At 42.8% G+C, this 27,080-nt stretch overlaps 1 protein-coding gene across 2 annotated transcripts in view; it reads left to right on the top strand.

Moving 5' to 3' along the window:
- Nucleotides 1-27,080, top strand: part of KIT (KIT proto-oncogene, receptor tyrosine kinase) — a 73,405-nt gene that overhangs the window by 25,625 nt on the left and 20,700 nt on the right. The window contains exons 2-7 of one of the 2 annotated variants that reach the window (XM_035113018.3): nucleotides 1,316-1,567; nucleotides 7,828-8,106; nucleotides 8,622-8,758; nucleotides 12,655-12,814; nucleotides 16,696-16,885; nucleotides 19,177-19,292. In XM_035113018.3, coding sequence (XP_034968909.3) covers nucleotides 1,316-1,567; nucleotides 7,828-8,106; nucleotides 8,622-8,758; nucleotides 12,655-12,814; nucleotides 16,696-16,885; nucleotides 19,177-19,292 — 1,134 coding nt within the window. The remainder of the gene's footprint in view (nucleotides 1-1,315; nucleotides 1,568-7,827; nucleotides 8,107-8,621; nucleotides 8,759-12,654; nucleotides 12,815-16,695; nucleotides 16,886-19,176; nucleotides 19,293-27,080) is intronic. The other variant, XM_035113019.3, reaches the window with a different exon arrangement.

Below are 27,080 nucleotides of genomic sequence, written 5' to 3'. Positions count from 1 at the left end.
GCTTTGAATTCAAAAGGTCCTAGGTTCAATCGCTGACCTCTCTGGGTAGGGTAATGAAAAAGAGCCACAGCATCAGAGAGCATATCTTACAGCTGTTCTCTTCCTGTGCAAATGCCAGAAGAGGAAGCTGGAAAGCTAGATTTCTTCCTCCTTTGTTAGCATGTAGGCATAATGCGAAGGTAAAACCTTGAGGGACACATACCACTCTTCCATATTCAAAAAAGAAAAAAAAAAGAAAAAGAATGGATGAAAGAACAATAATTTGGATGTCTTTATAGATAAGTCCTCTTAATTGTACATAAGACTAGCAAGGCTTAATAAAAGGTCAGTTTTCCTTCACATTCACATCATACATTTAAAACACATTGCTTTCCCCAAAGAATCCTGGGAATTGTAGTTTGTTAAAGGTGTCACTCTTAGGTGTAAAGTACAGTTCCCAGGGTTATTTATGGGATGCCATGTGCTTTAAATATATGGTGCTGATGTCACTACCGTATATCTCTTAGAGCTCATTGTTTTTTTATGTTTCTGGATTTCTAACAACCTGGCCTTGAAGGAGGAGCTGGACAAAAAAATCAAGCTATACTAAAAGTCCTTCCTCACCTTCAGAGTGAAGGTGGGAAGGCACTTTCTTAAACTTTCTAGTGCAAGGGAGAGATTCTCATGATTTTGTGGCAAGGGGGTGCCGTCCAGATGAAGCAGCAGACGATAAGTTTCTTTTCAGTTTTTTAAACCAACAGATTTTTCTGCAGCTTTAACTTCCGCCAAGATTGTTCAGCCGAGCAACATCCATCTTCATTAGTAAACAGATGCCCAGTGGGAATAACAGTACATCATGATAAAAGATCATTACCACGGAACTGAATGGAAAAGAAGATGGCTGCCCTCATGGGCAGCCCATGAGGGCAGCCATCTTTTCCTTTCTCAGCATAATGTCCAGAGTAATGGTGCTATGTTGTGATGTAGCCTCAGGGCATGTGTTTCCTAATGAAGACTGATGCTGAAATTTTTGCCTTGTTCAAAAATATTTAATCCCACCCCAAAATCAGATATTTTCTTTCCACTCCTGATATATCGGGGACTGTCTTCATGGAGGACCCCCCCCCCCAACCCGCTGTGGGAGCACCAAAAACAGCCTGGTTTAGCAGCCAAGAAATTTCAGTCACCAGCCATGATTTAATACTTGAATTGTGTTTTGAAAAGAAGTTAAAATACAAATCAAACTGACGTAGGCTTGTACAACATGATTTTTTTTTTAAAAGACCAATGAAAGGAAATGTACGAAACACTAAACGCTAAATTTTATTTTTGGCAGGTGGTACCAGACCTTCTATTATTCCAGCAGTTTCCACTTGGGTTGTGAATAGTGGACAAGAGTTTAAGCTGTTGTGTAGTGACGGTGGCACTGTGACCTGGGATTTTCAGAGTTCGGACCCATCAGGAAAGCCCCTCAGATCATCAGAAAAGGAGGAGTTACACATACCTAAAGCAGAAGCAAGCCACACAGGAACATATACATGTATAAACAAAGAGGGATTGAACAACTCAATTTATGTTTTTGTTAAAGGTAAATATTATTGTTTGTTTTTTCCTCCTCACCTTAAAACTTGGCTTGTGCTTCCATTTATATTGATCACATTGGTGCTTTTGATATGATGTTTTCACATCCTAAGAAACCAGTGTAACCCTTCAGATACCTGCTGCAACCACAAGGTTGTCTGAACAAATGCTTAGGTGTGTACCAGTTAAACTATCACTGAAACTTCGGTGTAGGCTACTTGTTATCCATTATTCTAGGATGGGGCAGTCTTGATCTAAGACCGCATTACCCTCAAACAACTGCTCCCAAGAAGCATCCCAGAGATGGATGTGGCATAAAACCTTTGCTTGTCTTTCTGGAAACTTAGGGCCATGTCGAAGGGCATATTGAAATGAGCCTTTTAGGCTGCAATCCTAAACACACTTTTTAGGGAGCATGTCCCATTGAACACAGCGGGATTTCTGAGCAAATGTGCATGGGATTGTGGTGCATGTATACTAATTCAGGGTATCTGCCTATCACAGGCTTCCCCCTCCTAAGAAGCATGGGCATTCCCCCCCTCCACAAAAAAATAATCTTCCCACATTTTTACATTAAAAAATGCAGACATTTTGCTCTTGAGGCCTGCAAATAGACATGTGCAATAGATAGACAATTTGAATTGTGATGCTTCCTGGCAACCAGATGGGTGGCTGGATCTATGCCAGCAGAGAAAACGTGAGCTCAGATACTGGTTGGGAGCAGCTGGATCAGTTTTAGTTCCATTGTGTTCCACAGTTTCATTTATGCTTGTTTGCTTACGACATTTGTTTGCTGCCCTATAACATAAAGTTATCTTGATGACCAACAGTAAATAAGTAATGAAACAATGAAAATGCAAAATAAGTCAAGAAAATCAAAAGTTTCACAGCAAAGCAAAAACTCACCCCACCTGCTAAGTTAAAACACAGATTTAAAAACAGACAACATGAGGTGAATCAAAAAGTCTTCACCTGCTGTCTGAAAGATAGTGACTAGCCTTGGGAATGCTGTTCCACAACCAGGGTGCCACCACCAAAAAAGCCTTCTCCCTGGTAGTTATCCAACTCTCTTCATTCAGTGCAAATGCTGAGATCTGGGCCTCAAAAGAGGATTGTATGGTTTAGGTAGGTACATATATTCATAGGTACATAGTTGTGGAAAAGAAGAGTAGATGTAGTTCAGCTAACCGTGTAGTCACCTGTATCAGGCTGGACAGTGAAGATCCACCTAGAGGCCAAGCTGTGGTCCTCAGGATGTTTCTGAACGGCAGCTTCCAGCAGCCTCAGCCAGCATGGCTAATAGTAAGGGATGGTGGGTGCCATTGTCTAGCAACATCTGGAGGGCCACAGCTTAGCCATCCCTGAGCTGTAGGATCAGAGAACTTACTTGTAGTATCACCTACCACAAGTAAATTATTGGATCCTGCAGTTGGGGGCCAAAGTCCTTTGCATCTCTCTTCATTATTCATTCCTGATCATGTGGCTACATAACAGCACTATTTCTGCTGTGTCTCCTCTCTTTCAGGATAATCAGGCACAGTTTTTTCTCATTGTCATTTGATGAGAAACCCAATAGTGTCTATGAAGAAGTATCTGCTCTGCAGATTTCCTTACGTGAGCCACTTGAGGGATTTAGGGATTTAGCTGACTCCATTGACAAACATAGCAATGGATGGAGGTAATGCCAAAAGGTACTGGAGTTCATCTCGGCAGTGAAATACCTGTGGTGGTTGATTCACACATGCGTATGATCTAGTAAGGTTGTAGCCATCAAGTGTTGAAGATGTACATCTGAACAAACACTGAGGTCCAGGTGAAAACTGCTGAACCAGTGAACCCTGCCCAATAGTTTTAACCTCGGTATTTATAGGGTTTAAACCAGGGATCAATGATGAAACTTGTTTTGAAGGATAAAACTCAGTATATACAGTATGATAGTCTTCAGAGGCACATCTGAGAAGCATGCTTTCCCCTTTCTACTGAGTAGCCCAAGGCTGTTGCCACAGAACTGAAACTGGAAGCAGGACTGAACTTCCAGTAAAACATGAGGTCCAGTAACACAGTATTTTGAAACATTGGTTCGGGGATTTGTTCTGGGCCAGAAGGCTCCAGAAAGATCCCTTTGAGACACAGTTGTTCCTGTTGTTGATGTTCAAGCTGGGGCTTTTTCCTTGAGCAGATTGGAAAGATGCCCAAGTAAAGCCCAAACATCTTTAGAATATCAAGAAATAAGGGAGCTGAGGATCTGGAGTATGAGTTTCTAATGAGTTGTGGGCAGCTGTTCTGTGGTCCTTTATCTTACTAAAGGGATTTATGGAAGCACCGCCAAAAGCGAAGTGCATGTTTTCCCTATTTTTTTAAAAATCTGCTGCTGATAACACTTAAGGACTGGTTCACACATGTGTACAGATCACTAAATGTTTCATTCATTGATTTTCCAATAATCCTGAAGGGCAGTTGAATGTGTGAACTAACTGCATGGGAAAACTTTGCTTCTGTGATGTGAGATGGTTTGAAACATCTGATTAGTGGTATTAGAACTGTGATACTACATTCATATATGTACCGGTAAGACAGGAAGTGATGAACAGAAATATGTGTGAACCAGGAAGCATTTTTAGTAGTGCATTTCTGGTAGCATTCCCACCACTGTCTGCAAGACTTTTCTGTGGTGCTTGGTTGTGTGTGCTCAGTTGAACGGAGATATTCCTCTTCATCTATTGGTTGATGTCTTTGAATTACTTTTGGCCTTCCATTTGTTGATTTCTTCTGCTCTGTGAAGTTGCGCATAAAGAAAAAATATCCATGCTGTCCATCTGGGACTGAGAGTTTATTTTCTTTGCAAAATATTCTGTTCGTTATTTGGTGGTAGTCAGGGAGTATGGCGTGTCTGTCCTATATTATTACATTTATATCCCATATTTATTCCATTGTGGAACCCAAATTGGCCTTTGGTTCCCATTAAGTCTCTCATCCAAGCTCTGACCAGACTAAGACCTGCTTAGCTTCAGCAAGGTGGTAAGCGTAGAGTGGCTGCTGCATCCCTGGGACAGCTCATATGGGAAATTCTTCTGTTGGTGCTACATCTCTCACACTGATATGTCCCATGTGTTTTCATCATGCAAATGCTACCAGTGTGATGCAGGTTCCATCCACAGATAGGAAATCATGGGCCACCCCACATTAGTAACATAGAATCAAACTTTTCTCAGCGTTTTACCTCAAAAAGTACTCCCAGATGAAGACAGAACGCTTCCTGCATTAGGTGGCTTCCCTGTTTTATGGAGGGGGCAATTCTGCACATGCATATAGATGCATCGTAAAGCCTTTGATGGGAATAATGAATCCTGCTCATGCAAGCGCTGGGTGCCAGAGTGGACTCGAGCCTGTGGATGGGGGGGGGGAGTATGTCTGTTAAGGTGTTTTGAGGATTGCAGTAGATGGAATAAGCCTTTGCTACCAGTTAAAATAATTTCTAGGACATGGTTGGTGTTGTGGTCTAAACCACTGAGCCTAGGGCTTGCTGATCGGAAGGTCGGCAGTTCGATTCCCCGTGACAGGGTGAGCTCCTGTTGTTCGGTCCCAGCTCCTGCCCACCTAGCAGTTCAAAAGCACGTCAAGTGCAAGTAGATAAATAGGTACTGCTCCGGTGGGAAGGTAAACGGCGTTTCCATGCGCTAGAAGTGGCTTTGTCATGCTGGCCACATGACCCGGAAGCTGTCTGCGGACAAACACCAGCTCCCTCGGCCTATAGAGCAAAATGAGCACACAACCTCAAAGTCGTCCGTGACTGGACCTAACAGTCAGGGGTACCTTTACCTTTTAAAATAATTTCTATTAAGGTTCTATTCTGTTACGGAGGGATCTCCTAACACAGGCATCCCCAAACTTCGGCCCTCCATATGTTTTGGACTACAATTCCCATCTTCCCCAACCACTGGTCCTGTTACCTAGGGATCATGGGAGTTGTAGGCCAAAACATCTGGAGGGCCGCAGTTTGGGGATGCTTGTCCTAACACTTTCCATAGGAATTTCTGTTTGTGAATGAGATGGGAAAAGCTATTCATGGTAATGTACCAAAGTGTGAATTTTAACTGTGTGGGCTCCATTTCATACTGAAATCTAAATAAACAAAAGGAAATTGTACTATGAAAGGAATTCTGACATTCTGTGATCTTTTATTTCCCCCATTAGGGCTTGCTAACACACAATAGGATGAGCTGGAAAGCATAACTAAAGTAATTCCATTCATTTAATTTGCTCTGTTCTCCTGGAAACGTAAAAATACCTCACCAGTTTCCAGAAGGAGACAATTTTAGTATTTCCTTTGGCCTCACAGTTTGCCAATAATGAGCAACAACTAAGTCTGTTTCTGGCTAAAAACCCAATCTATCTATAGACTTAATTCAAAATCCCTCGTCATAATTACAGTGTTATAAGACTTTAATTTTGCGGAAGTTCTTTTTGGAGGTTTTTCTCATTTCCCCCAAATCTGTCTGGCCATAAAGTTAGTAGCCCTTTAATGACATTAGGAGAAATTGAGCCAATTACAGTCAGCTTCTGATTATAGGACCAGGTCTATGTGGGTACCACATGTGACCGACCGTAAGAGGCCCACTGTAACAGAGAACTGATTAGCCAATGACATCAAGACATAAGACAGGCAGAGAGATCAGAGACCTATGAGATGTTTACAAGAGGAAAGAGGAAAGGATGAAGTGGGTAGTAAAAGACCCCCCTTTTACTGGGGCCAGTGGTCAGGGATGATGGGCGTTGTTGTCCAGCAACATCCAAGGACCCAAGGTTGGGAAAGGCTAATCTGGAGAAATGTTCATGGAGGCTCAGAACCCACTCAGCTGACAACCCATTAGTTAACATCCTCATTATTTTCATTCTGTTATTTTCAAGTCATAAATGTCTGAAGTACACTTGGGGGTGAATTTATAAAGTTTTGAGGACAATCCCAGCAAAAATGAGTCCCAGAGGAGTTTTTTCTTGTTTTTCAATTATGCAAGAAAGCATCATAATGATGATTTAAAAATGGATAAGGATTCTTTAGTAGAGAGTTCTTTAATTGCCTAAATTTCAGAAAAAGGACATCTCAGTAGTTCCAAGGAATTCAGACTCTGTGACTGCCTGAGTCTGTAGCTCTGCTTGTAAAAGGCTAAGTCCACTTTTTAACAAACAAGTAGAATTACAGGGGACCACAAGACAATAGAATCCAACCCTAGCACAAGACAATTCACTCAGTATATTCATCAATACTCAGTGTTTGATCCATATACCCTGTGTATCAGATGATGGGAGCAAGCAACACTGGGTGGCTATTGCTTTTATGCTCTGCGTGTGAACTTCCCATCGGCACCTGGCAGACTATTGTTTGCTTGAAACTGAATCCTCCTAGCCTAAATCAAGGTGCACAACAAGCAGAAAAGATGCCTTACTCAAAATGGCTCCAAATTTGATCAGTATGGTATCCAACACTAGTCACTGAGTACAGTAGAAACTTCCTTTCTGCTGAGATCAGACAAGCTCCCTCCCTACTGAACTTCAGGTACCATTTGAATATGGTTTAAAGTTCCAGCAGGCATTTTAAGCAAGCTTTTGTGATGTTATGGAAACCTTGAAATTAACCGGTTTGTTTGTATGTTTGTTTGTTTATAGAAATATTTATATATGCCAGTGTATCACAGCAGTTTACAACAATTTAAAAAAAAAACATAAAACCAAACAATCAAATCATAAACAGCACAAATTGTTGGAGGGGAGGAAATACTTGTGTGAAGATTTGTGTTTTACTGTGTTTTTAATACCCTGTTTCTCATATTTTAAGACATACCCATAAAATAAGCCATAGCAGGATTTTTAAGCATTCAAGGAATATAAGCCATACCCCGAAAATAAGACATAGTGATAGGTGCAGCAGCAATGCCGGCCGCGGCAAGAGGAGGAGGACAAAGATAAGACATCCCTTGAAAATAAGCCATAGTGTGTGTTTTTTGAGGAAAAAATATAAGACGTGTCTTATAATATGAGAAACACGGTATTTTGTTGGGAGCCGCCCAGAGTGGCTAGGGCAACCCAGTCAGATGTTGGCATATAAATTAAGAAGAAGAAGAAGAAGAAGAAGAAGAAGAAGAAGAAGAAGAAGAAGAAGAAGAAGAAGAAGAAGAAGAAGAAGAAGAAGAAGAATGGTAGCAGTAGTTGTTATCATCATCATCCATTAATATATAGTCTTCAGGGAAAATGTTTTTGTTTTCATTACAGATCCAGCAGTCCTGTTCTTTCGTGAGCCTGTCACATATGCGATGGAAGATAGTGATGCTCTCATTCAGTGCCCAGTGACAGATCCAGACATTTCAAATTTCACTTTGAAAAGATGTCCCGGGAAACCTGTGCCTGAGAATATGGTGTTAGTTCCTGATCTCCAGAAAGGAATTACCATAAAAAATGTACAGAGATCATTTTCTGGTTGTTACCAGTGTGTGGCATATCAAAATGGAGAGGAGAAGGTGTCGCAATTTATTACACTGGTCGTGAGGGCAGGTAAGACATACATTCCTCTGTACTGGAATATCTAGTAAAGCCATATTGATGACTTCTATTATTGTGTACAAACTTCTTCCTGCAGCTCAGGCTGTCATTAGAGTTGGTATAACTTTATATAAGATTGCATGTTAACAAGGGCAAAATAATTACATAATTATTTCTTTCAGATGGTACACTCAGCTTCCATCAGCGGATGGAGAGGCGTTTTGGGTTGTAACCTTATAAAATGGTCATGGAATGAGTTTCCTGATTATGCTTCAGTCTTTGCAGGATTAAATATTGTGTATGCTTATCTGTGCATGCTATATAGTGCCAATAAATGTTTTCATACTTTAACTAAGAGATGTACTTGGCATGAAAGAACAATTCAAATACATCACAGAAATTTAAAATACCTCTAGGAGGTCTAATATTTTATTGGGAGGTTAATAACTTTTGATTTTTTTACCCCTCCTCTCTCTTGGAGGCACTGCATGTAATGAAAAACAATGCACATCTAAATTGTTTTCCAGTTCACAAATCCCTTCCAGCCATCTCCTTATCCAAGACCAACCAACTTCTTAAAGAAGGTGAAGAATTTGAAGTTACATGCACAATCAAGGATGTAGATAGCACTCTGCAAGCTAATTGGATTTTTCAAGGCAGCGCGGTGAGTTCATTATACCCCATCAGTCTTAACTAATGTACTTGAAAGAACAATCTTAAAAACACACCACAGGATCGCATTGGGGGTGCGTTCTTCATTAGTTATGACAAAACAGTATTCCTGAGAAGTGTCGTTACCCAGAGCAGTAGCCTTGACAAGTCTCAAATAAGATACCTCAGTGGATTCCTAGCCTTTCAGTGGATTTTTACCTTTTCTGCCACATATGGCATGACAACAACCTATGTGGAATTGCATGATCTGTCTCTTTCCTTCTGACTGACAGCAGCTACTGGACTCTACTCACAGAAATTCTCACCTGCTTCTTAGGATTTATTTAAAGTAGGAAGTCAGTCTCTCCCGGTAGATACCATAGGCCCTCTTGCAACTTTAGATTCCATTCCTACTTTATTCTTCTTCCTCCCTGATTTGATTCTTCTTTGTTTTGTGCCTTCTGGCCATCCTTGCTTTTCCATATTTCTATCCCTGCTGTCATTCATTCTTTTTGTTTTATTATTATCTAGACAAAAGACCCACTTTTGATATAAGCCCAGGTCTCTGAGTGCATTTGAAGTCACAAGTGCAGAACTGCTTAAAATATAATTTAAAAACCACCCTGCCAGGCCTCACAGGGACTTCCATTTTCAAGGGGTAAAATACATGTTACATGTTAATACATGAAAGGAACCTAACACAAGCACACTTTTGTCAAGGTAAAGCAGGCTAGACTCTGAAGCTCCTTTGCTTTTTTAAATGATTGCATTTGGAACTTCTTAAATGCGTTTGTATGCTAGTTAGCATCCCAGGAACCATTTTGTAGAGGGAAAACTATTCAGTGGCTGCCTAGGAAGCAGGCTTCAAGGGCAGGTCTGAATCGTGTAGTCAATCAGTAAGGCAAGGAGGAATGAAAGTTCAGGGAGAGGAAGCTCAATGGCTTTAGGAATCGAGGCAGTGGTTGAGAAAGCTCCAAACTCATATTCACAGGTTGCTGCAGGTTCCTGAGCCTGGTAGTGCTTCTGTGAATTGCTGGCATAGGTGAGAAGCTGATCCAGTAGTTATCCCCTATCAGGGCCCTATTAGTCATGAGCAAGAACTCCTGGGAACTGGAACCCAGCAAAGTTCAAATGCACAGAGGTTCCCAGCCAAGAACATATTTGAAGTCAAGCAAAGACCGCAGGCAACTGTTGAATGTGGTCGTGACTTTACCAAAGAGCAACAACGCAGAAAAGTAGGTCAGGCTTTTATTTGAGAAAGCCAGACACGCGAGAGGAGCCTGAATATCTAAAGCAGCACTACTACCGCATGAAAGGCCTGGATGTCAAGTCACAATGCTTCTGAAGTTCACAGTTCTTTGGCAAGGAATCACAAATCTCAGTGTTTCATCTTCTGAATCTCACCCTCCTCAATCCTTCACACATACACACAAGCCATTCACTCCCCTGGGACCCACTTGCCTGTGGCCGTTCCTTTTCTCCTGTTGCTACTGTCACCTGTTATTACCTGGCTGTGGTGGTATTTATTTCTGTTCTGTTTTTTAAATTTCCATACCGCCCTTTACCCAAAGACCACAGGGGTGGTTTACAATATAAAAACATGAAAATACATAATTCTGTAAAAACAAAAAACACCTTCATAGTATAAGAGTTGGCAGATACATCTCTCCATCCCTGGTCTGTGTAACAAAGACCCAAATGCCAGGGGACACTAGAGCTACCTACAGCTCCAGCAGCAGCTACCTAAGAATATATGGTGGGATTGAGGCTAATGGGGATTCATAGCAGGAATTCCAACCCCATAATGCTCCTGATGACAATTGTTGGGTGTGTCTAATGAAGGTTGAAAAGCTCTTTGGGGCTTAAAAAGTTACTGATTTGTTTTCTGATTTTTAAGGGGGAATTGCTTTGTTAACTGAACCCAATTCCAATTTGAGTTTGGTCATCATGAGTTGAAGTCTGTGAGCAACAAGTAGGCCAGAGACAGTAAAACAAGCAGGGCAGAAAGAGTCATCCAAGGGATTTGGTCCCAATGCTCCTAGGCCCCTTACCTATGTGGAATTGATTTTTATTTTAGTTTGGGTAACACCCACTCTGCTCTGAATCACTGGTAGTAGCATATCTTGTAATTTAAGCATGCATGGAAAATTTCTTAGAAGGTCACGTCTAACCTTGCTGAGTACAATCCCACGGTTAATTGTCAACTGTTAATGGCAGTGATTAGAATATATAATCAGTGATTCATGTGTACCCAGAAAAGGACTAGGGCAGCACTGTAATGCTAGATAAATCGCACAGCCTCGGGGAAAAAAATACGTCCTGGGTAATCTGTCCCTGGAGCCCATTCTCAGCAGAGCTGCTGACTCTTAAGTGCTTATCTGTTGGCAAATCGCAACTCACCCATTCCAAGGGTGAATCGAGCCTCAACAGCATGCGGTCAAATATGGGACCTGCAGATGGGAGATCTGGGAAAGTTCCAAGAGCATTATAAATTTTTCATACAAAAGCTTGTTTTCGTATGTACTCAGATTCATACTCTTTAGTTTTGTTTGTTCGTTCTATTTCCCCGCCCCACATTTGCATGAATTAAAAGCTACTGAAATATTTGGGGAGGGTTGATGCTTTCAGCCCTATTTTTAAGAAATAGTGTTAGAGGAGTCTGCTAAATTTGGAATCAGAGATGAAAGACTATTGACATTTAGCTGTGGGCTGGTAACACGGATTCCCTAAATTTGGTTAGGAAATCAGGTAAAGGTAAAGGGACCCCTGACCATTAGGTCCAGTCGTGACCGACTCTGGGGTTGCGGCGCTCATCTCACGTTATTGGCCGAGGGAGCCGGCGTACAGCTTCCAGGTCATGTGGCCAGCATGGCAAAGCAACTTCTGGCAAACCAGAGCAGCACACGGAAATGCCGTTTACCTTCCCGCTGTAGCGGTACCTATTTATCTACAGTACTTGCACTTTGACATGCTTTCGAACTGCTAGGTTGGCAGGAGCTGGGATCGAGCAACAGGAGCTCAGCCCGTCGCAGGGATTCGAACCGCTGACCTTCTGATTGGCAAGCCCTAGGCTCAGTGGTTTAACCCACAGCGCCACCCGCATCCCTCAGGAGCCGGTCTCAAAAATGGATGCTCCCTCCCTTTGCCAGAACATGCATTCTCTGTCTGCTGCCACAGTGATGGTTAATCAATCAGTTTATTGGTGCCAGATTCTAACCCTGGTTACTGCCAACCAGTGGCCGGTGGACCAGAATTATATGACCAACAATTTCAATTGTTGGAGATCCAGGTTTCCCTGATGTGGAATTTTGCCAGGCCAAGACTGAAATCCCTCCAGTGCTACCTCAGTGGTGAAAGAGCCACTGTAATGTCTCTGGACCACATGGGAGGAGACATCGATATGGCAACTTGCCAAAGCAGTGTTTCTGGGAACTGCGGCGATGTCATCTCAGTGCTAAGAAAGAGCGAGGTTGAAGGCTCCGCCCCTACCGCATGACCCATGTTTCCCCAGTGTATTGAAGCAGCATTGCAAAAAAGACACGCTTTTGTAATGCCTTTCATGCTGCCGAGGTAAGACTGGGAAGAGTCTACAGAGTCTCCTAATTAGAAGGCAGACTACCAAGAATGTAGGAGTGGATCTGAAGAAAGGAAATAAGAAAAGGAAAAAAAGGTGGTGGTGGGGGAGGAAGTGAGTTCAGCTTTTTTTTAAAGAGAGCTTTGAGAACGTAGTTGTTTTGTATGGAGAGGTTCCAGTGGCAGGTTTGTCATGATGGCTTATTATTCTGGTTTTAAGTTATGAATATTAATATGGCAAAGTTATAATTAAATCTATTTTTAATTTATCTAGGAAACATGCTGTATACACTGTATCTTAGATGTTAATTTTTTTTTCCTCCCCCTTGCCGACAGACTGTTACAGGGAGAAGCAGGAATACGGGCACTTATGGATATGAAAAGAAATTAAAGCTGAACATCAGTTCAGTGGGAGTTAATGATTCTGGAGCATTTGTGTGCCAAGGAAGAAACACTTTTGGAACAATCAATTCCACTATAACCTTGAAAGTACTAGGTAAATAGTAATACTGCAGATATATAAGATGTCTGTGCCACGGGGATAACATAACATACAGGCTGAGATGGTTGGAAATATATAGATATAAATAATATAATATAATATTATGTTATGTTATGCCAAAAATAAAATAGCAAGTTTTACAATGTGTGTACGTTACAATGTGAAAACAGGTGCACTAGCATGTGGAAACAGAAAGTCCTGCTCTTGGTCAACAAAAGAGATCACCCTTGGGTTTGCATATGTGACCCCCCCCCCCCTATAAGAAGCCACTAGGATGTCCTTTGTGTGTACACCCAGCTAGCATAATCCAAATAATGTGATGGCATCGTACAGACCCTTCCCACAGGAGCAGCACCTTCATGGCAGAAGGATGCTAATCCATAGGAAAGGCCCATTCAGTTGACCCTGCCTGCGTGACTCACATGCATCCATGCATGCACACCTCTTCATTGTGGGACTGCCGACCTATGTGAGCTGTTCTTGCTTATCTTGCCGTTGCAACCTGGTTCCCTGACCTCATAAGAATGTGCACCTGTTTTGCAAGATGCAAAGTATGAACTGGGCCTAAGACACAACTTGTGAGTGTAGGAAGTGTTTCTGTCCTTCAGCAAGAGTACTGCTGCTTCCAAAGGAGAAACTAGCCGCACAGGCCCTTAAAGGTAAAGGGACCCCTGACCATTAGGTCCAGTCGTCACCGACTTGGGGTTGTGGTGCTCATCAAAGGAGCCAGCGTACAGCTTCCAGGTCATGTGGCCAGCATGACAAAGCCGCTTCTGGTGAACCAGAGCAGCACACGGAAACGCCGTTTACCTTCCAGCTGTAGCGGTACCTATTTATCTACTTGCACTTTGACGTGCTTTCAAGCTGCTAGGTTGGCAGGAGCTGGGACCGAGCAACGGGAGCTCGCCCCGTCGCGGGAACCGCCGACCTTCTGATCGGCAAGCCCTAGGCTCTGTGGTTTAACCCATAGCGCCACCTGCGTCCCATGCACAGACCCTAATTAAGAACCAGGACATTCACAAGCATATTATGCATGTGCATTGTAGGAATGCAGCACCCTCAGTCATTGTACAGTCTGATTTCTAAGTCATAGCCTCTATGCTATTTTTAAGTAAGGTATTCTAGCTTTGGTAGATTTGGGCCCCAGGTCTGCCCATGCAGGTTAAGAAGAAGCATTACACGGAAGTGACTCAAGAGTTCGGGCAGAGCTGCTATACTTGCTTGCCAGCAGATGGGCCCCTGTTGCTCACCGGGAATGGACAGGGAGGTTGGTGCAGTGCAAATGCACCAGTGGAACCAGTTTGGTGCTCCTGCCAGTGCATGTGCACCACACCAGCTTTCCCACCACTTCACTTCTTTCTCTCCCAGTAGGCAACAATGACCCACCTACCGGTAAGCTAGCATAGCTACTTTTGGCATTACATGCTATAACAGCCTGCAATCCACAAACCAGGTACCGGTATTCTAATTTTTCCACATCTCCTTGAAGTCAGATGGATCGTTTCTGGAAATTGTGGATTTCATCCATTATCTTTTCCATCCATCTTTTCCCAGACCTTTACTTTATCTTTTGGTTAGTCAACCTCAGCCAGTGTGTCAGTCAGTCCTCAGTCAACATGAAAAACATCTATGGCCTTACGCCATCTCTGTGCTGTAAATGAGCTTGGCACTGCAAAGGTATATGGCTGTGATCCAGTAATGCATTCCTACTCTCGCAAAGCTTCATTTTCTGTAGATGACCAAGGAGCTTCGAGTTTTTGAATTGCACACTGCCATAGGCTCTCCTGTAGAATACCGACCTGATTCATGCATAACACTTAAGACAAAACAAAACAAAACATGGCTTAGTGTGATTGAGAGAACATGGGGGTTCCTGAACCAAACACCATGGTCTTGCTGCTGATGCAGTTGGTACCTAGGACAAACTCATGGTTTGGCTTAGCATTACTGTATGTCTAAACCTGGGTTCATGGTTGGTCTTGCTCCAGTAAGCGAGCTATAACCAAGGTTTTTTCACCTTTTACATCAACTACGCTACTATGTAAGAGTATAGAATTGTCACCATATTGCATCTTTATGTAAAATGCACTGAGTGCCATTATAAAATGGGGGATGGATTGATTGATTGATTGATTGATTGCATTTCTAAATCTCCTCTCCACCAAAGGCAACACACAATAAAATATTTATGTACCGGCCTTTGCATATTATGTACTTAGGCTGAAATTCTGTACACGCTTATCTGAGAGTACGTCCCATTGAACTCAGTGTGACTTTTTGTCTGAAAGGGTTTTCGCAAAGAGTATACAGTGGCAGGACTTGGTAGCAATTTTTGAAAGGCTAACCTGGTAAAATGGGCACTGCAGCAGAGATGATCCAATTTCTATACATTAGCAGATTTTTTTTTTTTACTACAAATGGAAAGCGCAGGAAACAAGTTCTCATCTGGTAATTGACCATGTGAGAGAGAAGCTGCTCCCCAAAGTGTGCTGGAGTGTGCCCAAAAAGTACATTTTAGCATGAAAGGTTTGATTTCCAGAGCCCGCTAAAAAGTCTAATCCATTGTCTCTCGTGAACTCTAGATGAGTTCTGCCAACCAGCCACCAAAGGTTCTTACATTGCCCTGTTTATTAACATACTTTACTGAAAAGCAGCCCAGAGTGCGGGATTGCCGTGACATGTAGTACTTTTTAAATATTAAAATTACCATAAGTGCTAAACTGATTAGGAGCATATTCATGTACTGTAATTAGCAGGAGTATTCTGAACATGTCTTTATCCGTAATTGGCGAAAAGGGTGGGTACCCCACCTCCTCCTCCACCACCACTACTCTGCTTCGTAGACCTTTTAATTTTACAAACGAAATGAATAAAACCTAGCTGTTACATTGCAGCATCTCTTGATTCCGTGGATATTCCACTAGACCGAATTCATCATCAGATGCAAACACTGGTGGGCACTTTCCCAGAAATAGGCAAACCTGGGCAAAAAGAGATTTATTGATTGCTGGATGCAATGCAAGTTGCTGGTTCTCACTTATAAAGTCCTTATGTGGCCCAATGGCATCTTATTTTATTTAAAGCATTTATGTCCCGCTTTACATTTTCTGAAAAAAAAATCAAAGCGGATCATAACATCAAATTAAAAACATCAAATAGAATATTACAAAATACCAGCATAAAACATAACGAATGAAACTCAGATACTGAGTACAACAAAGTTCCATATTTAAAGCGGTGGAATAAACAGGAAAATAAAATATTCTCCTAAACATAAAACTATATGGAAAACTAAAAATGTACAATTAAAGTTTGACATATAAAGCAACATTAATGGCAAAACAAGATAATGTTTCAAGAAGCTTTCTGTTTATTTGTACTATTGCACAGCTCATTTTACTGATGACTCTTTCATGTTAGTGTTGCAGATGCGTTTATTGTTTGCTGTTTTATATTTACGTTGGTTGTATTCTTATGACGTTTTGTGCTGTGGGCTGCCTTGAGGTCTTGTATATTTTTCAAGGGGTTCGATATAAATTAAATCCGAGAAATGCATAAGTAAATAGAATAATAATATAATATAATATAATATAATAAGTAAATATCTAGGCCTGTCATGAAAAATGCCTGTATAGAAGTAGTTCAGGATCCCTTTGTGAAGCACAGAGTTGTTGTTCACCTCACTCAGTAAAATGTCATTGACGCTCAGTCTTGCATTTAGCTGATAAGACCTGCTTTTCCACAGGTTGCAATTTCTAACATACTTGTCAGTAAAGTTTGCTTATTCTCTGCTGACCTTGGTTTAATTATACGCAGTTTTAAAGAAACCCAGATAATTATTATTACTTTTATCTTTCCATATGGCAACCAACCAGGTAAAGGATATGTCAATTTATCAACTACGGCAAACACAACAGTAAATGTAAATGATGGAGAAAATCTGGATTTAATCGTGGCGTATGAGGCATATCCAAAGCCGGAAGAAGAAGTATGGATGTACATGAATGAAACCTTGCAAAATTCATCCGATCATTATGTGCGGGTCACAAACATAGGCAAAAACAGGTAATGTGAAACATTGCAAAGAAGCATGCTTTGACAAAGCTGCTGGGATCTACCCCTTTTCTGGGGAGGGAAGAGCACCCTAAATCATTCTAACAATTCCCAGCCACCTTTCGATATGGTGTACAGGAGGTATGTTTCGGGGATTTGCTACTTAACTTACTGACCGATGACCACTAAACCTAATGATCGAACCCAGCGCCTAGGCTTGTTTGCTGGACCTCTACTGCCTCCTCAGCCTGCTGGACCCTCTCCCTCCGTTGGTCTTAACCAGGGGTCAGCAAGCTTTTTCAGCCGTGGGCTGGTCCACCGTACCTCAGACCTTGTGGGGGGCCAGACTATATTTTGAAAAAAAGTATGAACAAATTCCTATGCCCCACAGATAACCCAGAGATGCATTTTAAATAAAAGGACACATTCTACTCATGTAAAAACACGCTGATTCCCGGACAACCGCATCTAGCCTTAGGTTGCCTACCCCTGGTCTTAACCATGGCAGGCATCTGCTGCGGCAACAGCAGAAAAGCCAGTCAAGTCATTGTGCTGTTGCTGCCGCCACGTCTTATCTTTCCACAGCGCTTCTTAGGGCCCCAACATAGGATTTCTCTGGACCAGGCATCCCCAAACTGCGGCCCTCCAGATGTTTTGGCCTACAACTCCTATCACCCCTAGCTAGCAGAACCAGTGGTCAGGGATGATGGGAACTGTAGTCCAAAACATCTGGAGGGCCGAAGTTTGGGGATGCCTGCTCTGGACCAATGTCACATCAGGACCACAGAGGCAATGTGTGTGTGGAGTTGGTTTAAAAGGGTCCCAGCCACAACCCCTTAGGCTCTGGTGCTCAGTGGCTGGTAAGTTTCCCTGCAGGGCCTGGATTGCTGCAGATGGCCTTTGGGGTCAGTGGTGGGCCCTCAGGGCTTGGACAGTTATCAGCTGTGCCAACCTCTGATGCGGGACAGAGTAAGTGAGCTGTCATACTGCCAATATGGCCTGAATATTCCAAGCATCAGCCCTCTTCCAGAGTTGGGGAGACACAGCCTTCTGCTTAAGGACACCCTTTGATAACTCCCATCAGGCATAAGGTGTACCTACCAGAGCTGAGAGAGAAAATAACCGATTTGCCGTAGCCAGGTTGATGGGTACAAGCCTACATTTATCTCAGGAAAAGCTTGAAATGATGGTGAAAATGCTGCCCTGGCCTCCTTTGGGAGGAAGCATGGGATATAAATTTAATTAAATCAATCAATCAATAAATTAGAGGGCAAGGTTTCTTAAGCAAATAGTAACAAATAGCAAATAAATCCAACACAGCAGTGCCTAGCTTTGCTAAGTAGCTGGTGGGTGTTACTAGATTGGGTGTTTCTGTGCCACCTTGGATTCAAGGAGTGCTTATGGTGTGATCCTACCTAAGTTTGAAGGGACGTGGGTGGTGCTGTGGTCTAAACCACTGAGCCTCTTGGGCTTGGCAATCGGAAAGTTGGTGGTTCGAATCCCCACCACGGGGTGAGCTCCCATTGCTTTGTCCCAGCTCCTGCCAACCTAGCAGTTTGAAAGCATACCGGCGCGAGCAGATAAATAGGTACTGCTGCGGCAGGAAGGTAAACGCCGTTTCCGTGCCCTCTGGCACTCGTCACGGTGCACCAGAAGCTGTTCAATCATGCTGGCCACGTGATCCGGAAAACTGTGGACAAATGCTGGCTCCCTTGGCCTGAAAAGCGGGATGAGCACCACACCCCATAGTCACCTTTGACTGGACTTGACTGTCCAGGAGTCCTTTACCTTTACCTAAGTTTATTTTGAAGGAAATATTACTGTGTTCAGTGAGGCTTGCTCCCAGGTAAATGTACTTTGGATATCTATCTTAGTGTCATCTTAGCTACCCATCATGTCTGGGAAAAGTTAGTCTGAGAAACAACAGCTGTTGATATAGAGTGGCTTAGAGTGGCTTTTTGATGATGAGCTCCATCTTGAATAGGATGTGAAATTCACATAGCCAGGCAGTATGAAACTGGCTGGCACTAAGATTTGCACATGCATCTGTACCAGAGTGCAGAAGTGATGGTCTTCTGATTCAGGAGCCTTCAAGCAGACTTCTCTTGCCTTTGTCAACATAGCAAAGTGTGGTTGTCCAAAAGGAACAAGCAGACCGGAATGGTATCCTTGGTGGTTTTAAGATTCCACGTGTAAGCACAACTTGTTTAGTTTTTAAAAATGTCTCAGGATAGCGACTGGCCTTTCTGTTTGCACTGTGAGTAATATGAGTAATAAAACTAAATTGCTTCCTCCTCCTGTAGGTATTCCAGTGAGCTTCACCTTACTCGACTGAAGGGAACAGAAGGAGGCGTATACACATTTTTCGTGTCCAACTCAGATGCCAACTCCTCTATAGCATTTAATGTCTATGTGAACAGTAAGTAGAAAAGAGCAGTCTGCAATATTTCTTTATCACAGTTCACTGCATTTAACAAAACACATTGTACATGCAAGGCATCACAGTGATTAATGGACACCTTGTAAAACATGGTTTTGCGAATTGGGAGCTAGCCCCAGGTGTGAGCGCTCTTTCCTTTCTCTCATCTCAAGAACAATCCCTCCTCTCTTCCCTTCTTGGCGTTAAACATGTTTTTAGTTTTCCGTGCTGGCAGTGTTCTCTCCAAACTCTGGTTTTTGATTCTCCTCTAGCTCCACTTCTTTATGTTAACCATTGTTTAGCTAGACATGGCTAATCATGTTCTCTCAGAGTGATGGTTTGCAGACCATGGTTTCAAACTCTGGTTTTAGGGATACCATAGGAAAGGGAAGGGAAAACAGAAAAGTGTGTGCATTGTTTCTTAAGACTGTTTTTTGGTTTGCAAACTATGGAGTCCATCTTGACTAGCCCTATAAATGTAAAAAAGGTTCATCAACATTCATAAATATATACTGCTGCATAGGATACCTCAAAATGTGGTGCCTTCTAGGTGTTGCTAGACTACAATTCTAGTCATCCGTAGCCATTGGACATGCTGGCAGGGGCTGAAGGGAGTTGTATTCCAACAGATTCTGAAAGGGGGTCAAGTTCAGTATCCCTGCCTTGAATCAACTGTATATCTCATTCATTTTCAAGGGACGTGTTTTCTTCAGCTTAGACTAAATACTTTATAAGCTATAAGGCCTTCAAAAGTCATAAAACATTATCCCCCCCCCTAGATATTTGGCAGAAATGTCATGGACTATGACTAGGTTACTTAAAGCGAACAACCAGCTAACCTAGTTCTGCTGTCAGAATAAGATACGGTACTTAATCCTAGCAAATATGCCAATTTCTGCATATACCTGTACAATATAACTCTATAAACATTTGAAGCACATTCCCCTCTCTCAAAGAATTCTGGGCACTGTAGTTTGTCAAGGGTTGCTGGGAATTGTAACTCTGTGAGGGCTAAACTACAGTGCCCAGAATTCTTTGAAATAAATGCATGAGTTTAACAGATATAGTGTGTAGGCAGATTAAAAGTCTCAGAAATGCTATGGTGCACAGTGTTCAGCTAAATTCAGGTAGGTAGCCGTGTTAGTCTGACACAGTTGAAATGAATTAAAAAAATTCCAGCAGCACCTTAGAGACCAACTAAGTTTGTTATGGGTATAAGCTTTCGTGTGCATGCACACTTTTTCAGATACACTGAAACAGAAGTCACCAAGAGTAAAAGTAAAGGTAAAGGGACCCCTGACCATTAGGTCCAGTCGTGACCGGTTCTGGGGTTGCTGCGCTCATCTTGCTTTACTGGCCGAGGGAGCCAGCGTACAGCTTCCGGGTCATGTGGCCAGCATGACTAAGCCGTTCCTGGCGAACCAGAGCAGCGCACGGAAACACCATTTACCTTCCTGCCAGAGCGGTACCTATTTATCTACTTGCACTTTGATGTGCTTTCGAACTGCTAGGTTGGCAGGAGCAGGACCAAGCAACGGGAGCTCACCCTATCGCAGGGATTCGAACCGCCGACCTTCTGATCGGCAAGCCCTAGGCTCTGTGGTTTAACCCACAGCGCCACCCGCGTCACCAAGTGTAGACCCATTTAAATGAGTGGACCTAACTTAGTCACGTTTCCTTAACTTCAGTGGGTCTATTCGGAGTACAGCTTAGCCCCACTGTCTGTTCTCAGCCAGCAAGACTTACATGGTCTAAAAGGTTTTTGTAGGTTGCAGCTGTCTCTCTCCCCTCTGCAGCTGCCTAGCTTCTTCTGACTGACAGGGTTTTAGAATCAACGTGTAAATTAAGGAAGGATTAGTTGGTGCACTTGTATCATAGCCAGTTTCAGAGGGCACACAGCCCATATTCACATATTTAGTGTTCATTATCACCTTTGTATCCCAGGCTTCAACCAAGGACTGGATTATATCATTTTAACTTCAATTTTGTGGAGGAGGTTAGTGGTTCTCAAACTCCCCCCCCCCCCCGGCCACACTTTCAGAATAAAAAAATTGCTCACACCATGCCATTAAAAAATATATTATTGAAATACTTTCAGCAGCGGGGGAGAGAAACAACTAGCAGTGTTTGATTTATAGCATAAAACACAACTGGCTGTATGAGATGGTCATGGGACATCCAGAAAGTATAAAACAATGCAGATATATAAGAACATGAATCATCCCAAAAATATAATGATCAATAAGCTTACACATGTACCTTAAGTATATATGTAAGCTCGATGAGAGGCATGAGCTTGCTTTTGCTAGGTAATCTCATTTATATTAGTAGGTCTAATTTGAGTCAAACAAACTCTCATCTTCTCATGAGCACAAATAAGCCTTTCTGTTTTTCTGATCTTTCATATTGAATCTTCCTGCCATGTTTGCCCTCCTTTCCTGCCACACCAGTGTGGTGTGCCACAGCCTTTGAGAACCACTGGTCAAATCATAGGGAGTACCCCAACATTATTGGAAATCTACTTGGGTGACCAGATTTTTGAATATTGCTGCTAGCCCAAGTTCTGGAATCTCCTCCTCCTCCTCCCCTTGCTTTTCTTCCTCTGCTGATGACATCATCAAGTATAGCGAAAGGAATGTAATGAAACATCAATCCAAACATGGACCAGTGCTAGCGAGTGTGGGCAGAGATACCCTCCCATACCGTTGCATTTTTCAGCTTTCAACTTCCAAAAATGACGGGTGCTAAAAAGTTGTAACATGACTGGGGAATTCAAAATATATTTCGGTTAAATTAATACAATTTAGTTTTGCTAGGTAAGTAAAATGTGTGTAAAATTGCATAGAAATCATTAAAAATGCTTGCCAAGTAGATTTTTTTATATCAGTGTAGCATTATCTGACATTTTCAGAAGGTAAAATTATTTGGTTTCCCAAAAGCAGTTTATGTGCTTCTTCATCAAACGTAGACTTGCCAAGCTAAATGTTGTCCAGTCACAAAAATAAAAGCAGATTTCCATTCCTCACACTCAAAAACATATTTTTAAGACCCCTCGCTGAAGAAATTTGCAAAAATTAAGTTTCACCCTCTAAAATGACACTCCCTACTCCCACAGCCTCATTCTGGGAGCTTTTTATTCATTTATTTATTTTTACAGGGGCTGGCTTGATTCACTCCACTGTTTTTAATTATCCCAAATATCAGGAAAAAAACAACAATGAGGCTAATGGCTATGTATTGCTCACTGCTTCAGCTGCAACAAATTAATTATTGAACATTTCATTAAGCTGTTTTGCATAGTTCCATCCTCTTGTCAATAATCAGCCATAAAGCGCTTTAAATCTCTAATTTCATTAGTTTATTAAGTGCTATTGAACTACCAGCAAGGCAGATTCCAAGCACGGTTGAAGAGAGCTTAAAGAAGTTACTTTCCTACTTTTGCATCTCCGTAGTCGTCACTTCAGCACCATTGAGTCAATTTGCGTTACTTTTATTGCCAGTTTCCTTCTCCCTCCTAATTACTAGAGGCAAATAAATATTTAAGATTGCATGGTGGCAATATGTACGTTCTCACCATCGCACTCTGGAGAGGAATTTGTCACCCACAGGCCCAGAGCTATGCACTGCGGGGCTGACAACTTCGGTGTGTACATTGGATAGAAAGATTGGATGTGCCATTGCCACTCCAGTTTGCAGCACAGAGAGAGGGACATTAGTTGGTGTGGAAGGTTGGACCAGAAGCTTCTGCTGCTCTCATGTGACAGCTAGGAGCGTCCAGTGGAGAGGGTAGGTGGAGTAGACCTGGCCTCCTGGCAGGGCCATCACCACTGCAGAGCATTTCAGGGTGGTGGTAAGGTATGGACGAGCCAATCCAATGCTCCCTTCAGTGCACCCAAACCACCCCAACCTTGCCAGCCCCCTTGCACCCACACCATCTCAGTACGTGGCAGTGATGTCACTGCTAGGAGACCAGGTTTGTGGTGCTGCCCCTCTGGCAAATAGCTACTCTATCTGCCCAACATGGAAATGTTCAAGCAGGATTACACGTGCCTGACACTGGAGCCACTGGACATGAAGTTGCTTGTCTTGTTTAGCAGATGCCATCTCGGGATAGAGCCATTATATATGTTTCTCTCCAGCCAGCTGCCTTTTGCCCATGCTCAGTATCCGTCCAACCACCCTTGGGTGACAGTATAGGAATTTTTATTATTTTTTATTTTTTGGTCTGCCAGCTATGTTGGCACTGGAGGAATTACCATAAGTTTTTTTTGTTTTTTTTGTTTCTTCTGCACCGTTAACCCAGTTTAGACTTTCAGCAATATTGGTACAGGATGCTGATTAATTAGAACAGAGGGACAACATTTTTTGCAATGGGTACAATTGGTAACGGCAACATCCTGCTTATCAATAAATAAGAGATGCTAATATTCTTTTACTCGCTCAGGGGTATTAACAGAACCACACAATTCCTATGCTTAAAATATTTATTTACCCAAAGTGGTTGATGAAGGATTAAAATGGCTTTTATGGCTTGGCAAGTGGGTGCAAAACTATGAAAGATTAAAACAATCAGCTGGTTTTGTTTAATAAAGTTGTAGACCTGGTTCAACCCACTGATGAGTGTCTGGTCCCCTTATGCCGTTTGTGCTCGCATCACGAATAGAAGCCGTGGCCAAACCTTTTATGTAGCTCAGAAATGAGCAGAGGCAGAAACAGAGTTCACCACAGCATTCTGTGAGTCAACACAAAAGCAACTGGAGATACTGGCAAAAGTCTCTTGAGCTTGGTTGGGCTTGGAAACTGATTTCAGGGGCATATAAAAGCCCACCTCAAAGGAGAGGTGACCTTTACAATTCCAGCCGAACTCATTTCAACAAATCCTGAACTCATTTCATCCTCCAGTTTGTTTACATACGCAGGAACGAATCAAGAGACTGAAAATGAATTGAGTAATCTTAAACAAAACTCCCTTGGCTCACCTCTTTCACCCCAGGACCAACAAATCTGAAGGGGTGGCTCTTCAATAAGTAATTTTAATGAGGCATTTTCTAAACTTTGGAAGACTTTTCATCCTGAAAATACATCCAGTTCTGTAATTATTTGAAATCCATATTTGCTGCCAAAAGCCCAATGAATAAACAGTTGAAACTGTTTCCTGGGAATATATTTGCAGAACTCCCATTAACTTTGGTGACAGTTCCACAAACAGGAGAGCCAAACAGAACTTGGCCCTCAGTCCTTATGCAGATAGGTACATTCATTATGCATCAAGTAATGGCTGCAGCTGCTTTTGGGTAGAATGGTATCTGAAAGTGGACTGTGTTGCAGCCAGTGACTTGTTCAATCATACCTGGATCCTGCTGGTAGGAATGGAGGACGTAAAACTAATTTTAAAAGAGGCACATATCGCATGTGTGAAATACAGCAGACCTCAACATGGTAGTTAAACATATAGCTCCGGCAGCCTCCTTCAATCCATATATATTCTATCTTAATTGGCTTGCGTCTCAGATGTCTGTGTGCATGTTATCTTACCAAGGCTAGTTCAAACGAAAAAGAAGTAGTGAAGGAGTACCTAGGTTTCGAGGTCGTTTAATCCCATAGATGAAAACAGGTCTCCCGTCAGTTTCAATCCAAGTACCCTGGCATAACTGAATCAAGGAGTCCTAGCCTTAAGGAGTGTCTGCATCAGCTTTTCATTGGAACTAAGGAGCAAACTGGATGAGATGCTATGCATGCAATTAGCAATATTTCAGTGGCTTTTTAAAAGGTAAATAGGAGGGTGGTTAGCATGACCCAGATTGGGATCTTGGGGGAGAGAGTGCCTTTAATCTGTTGTAATCTCAGGGGTTTGGAGCAAAATACACATTAGGGGGCTTAGTTTGGTCAGAATCGAGTACAGTGGTATCTCTACTTACGAATAACTCTACTTACTAATGTTTCTACTTACAAAAGGAGCTCCGTTCGCCATCTCGGATGCGGTTTAGATAGGATTTTTTCTACTTACAAATTTTTAGATAGGGTTGCTTCAACTTACAATTTTTTTCTCCCAATGCATTCCTATGGGATTCGACTTACAAATTTTTTCGACTTATGAATGTGCGTTCGGAACGCATTAAATTCGTAAGTAGAGGTACCACTGTATACACTTCCAGAGTTAACACTAAATACATTACTTCTGGTAAATAAGCCAGGGACGTTAAAATTTGTGCCGCAGACTTTTTAGACTCACCTGCCTATGCCCTATCTGAAACCAAAGGGGTGCATTGGTTGCCAGATGTGAATTCCCCCCCCCAGCTCTCCTGCCACACTGAGGTTTGTATCTACAAAATGCCCTCTGCTGCAGAATGTAGGAATCACTTGGGTATGGGGTTGAGTAGGCAAAGAGGCAATCTTTTAGGTATCCTGGACCCAAGCTGCCTAGGGCTTTGTATACCAGTGCATCCTGAATTTAGTCCAGTAGCTCATTGGCATTTAGGAGGCACTGGCTGAAGGTCCCAAACCGTTGCCAAGGGCAGGCAGTTTTAGATGTCGCTCTGTAAACTTGTGTTCCCAACCCAGCTTAAGATCAGGCTACAAAATCCAGTTAACAGTCAAGTATCTTAGGCATGATTGGGGGCTGCGAGGAACAGTAATCATGAATGCGATTGCTTGGGAATTAAATAAATAAGAGAGCTCTTCTCTTGCCTGAAGCTGTTTTTTTTCCCCCAACGCTCCCTCCGACCAGGATATGCATGACCGGCGAGTTCAGCACTCAGTTGAGTCATGTCGCGAATCCAGCCTGGTGATTTTGCAAAAGGGTTGGTTGGTTTGCTGTTTTGACTGAAGTGCTGCGTGCAAATACAGAGGAGAAGAAGGATTTTCAGTTCCTGTAACATAATCCATTGGGGGGGGGAGTTTTGCAAAGGAAAAGTGAATACACACAGAAGCTAAGGCCCCTCCATGCATAATCTCAAGATGTATAAATCATCCAAGTGCTTAGAAGTTATACACCTGGTAAAGAGCTCTCCTGTTGCAACTCGACTACAGTTTTAAAAATACGTTTGTGAATTTGTAACCTCCATGGAGGCAAGAGCACTTCCCTTGAGTGTGTGCTTGGCATGCATTGGCTCAGACAGTGGCTTATGGATGAATTCATGGCTGAGAGTTGTGCTGGAGTTCTCCTGGCCCATAGCGTATGCCAGGGGTCCCCAAACTTACCCGCCTTCGGTCCAGATGCCCACCCCGCCGATTGCGTGGTGGGCCGAAGGGTGTGGGAGCGTGCGGCTATGCGCACCCATGTGCATGCGCAAACGCTATTTCTGGCACACACCCAACCTAGAAAGCACCGGAAATAGCTTGTGCACATGTGCAGAAGCCTCCTCCGACCTGGAGGTACACCAGAAATGACGCTTGCGCATGCACACAAGCTATTTCCGTCGCTTTTCTGGGTCAGAAGTCGGCAGCCGTGCCGCACCACGCCGGTAAGAGCGGGCAGCGGCGGGGGTCCCCTCAATCCTTCAAGTGTTTCTGCTGCCACATCCTCCTTTCTCTGTCCATAAGACTTCATTAACCTTCCTTCAGCAGAGCAGTTGGTTCTCTCAGGCACAAGCAGTGGTTTTTCCCCACTGAGGCTGGGACTATGTTGAAGGGCCTTCTCCCTTTGGAATTGACAGAAACAGAGATTCTGGGGCTTGTAGTCCCAGTCTCTTGCCCAGTGAAGATGTCCCAACAGGGCCTGGGGAGAATCTCACTGCTACCTTAACCTTCCCTCTGGCGCCGGTAAGATTCTCAGCTTTTGAGAGGGGA

This window comes from Zootoca vivipara, chromosome Z1 (genome assembly GCF_965207765.1).
Source record: "Zootoca vivipara chromosome Z1, rZooViv2.hap1.1, whole genome shotgun sequence".
NCBI lineage: Eukaryota > Metazoa > Chordata > Lepidosauria > Squamata > Lacertidae > Zootoca > Zootoca vivipara.
The sequence above is the reverse complement of the archived record's forward strand: the minus strand, read 5'-3'. Positions and strand labels throughout refer to the sequence as shown.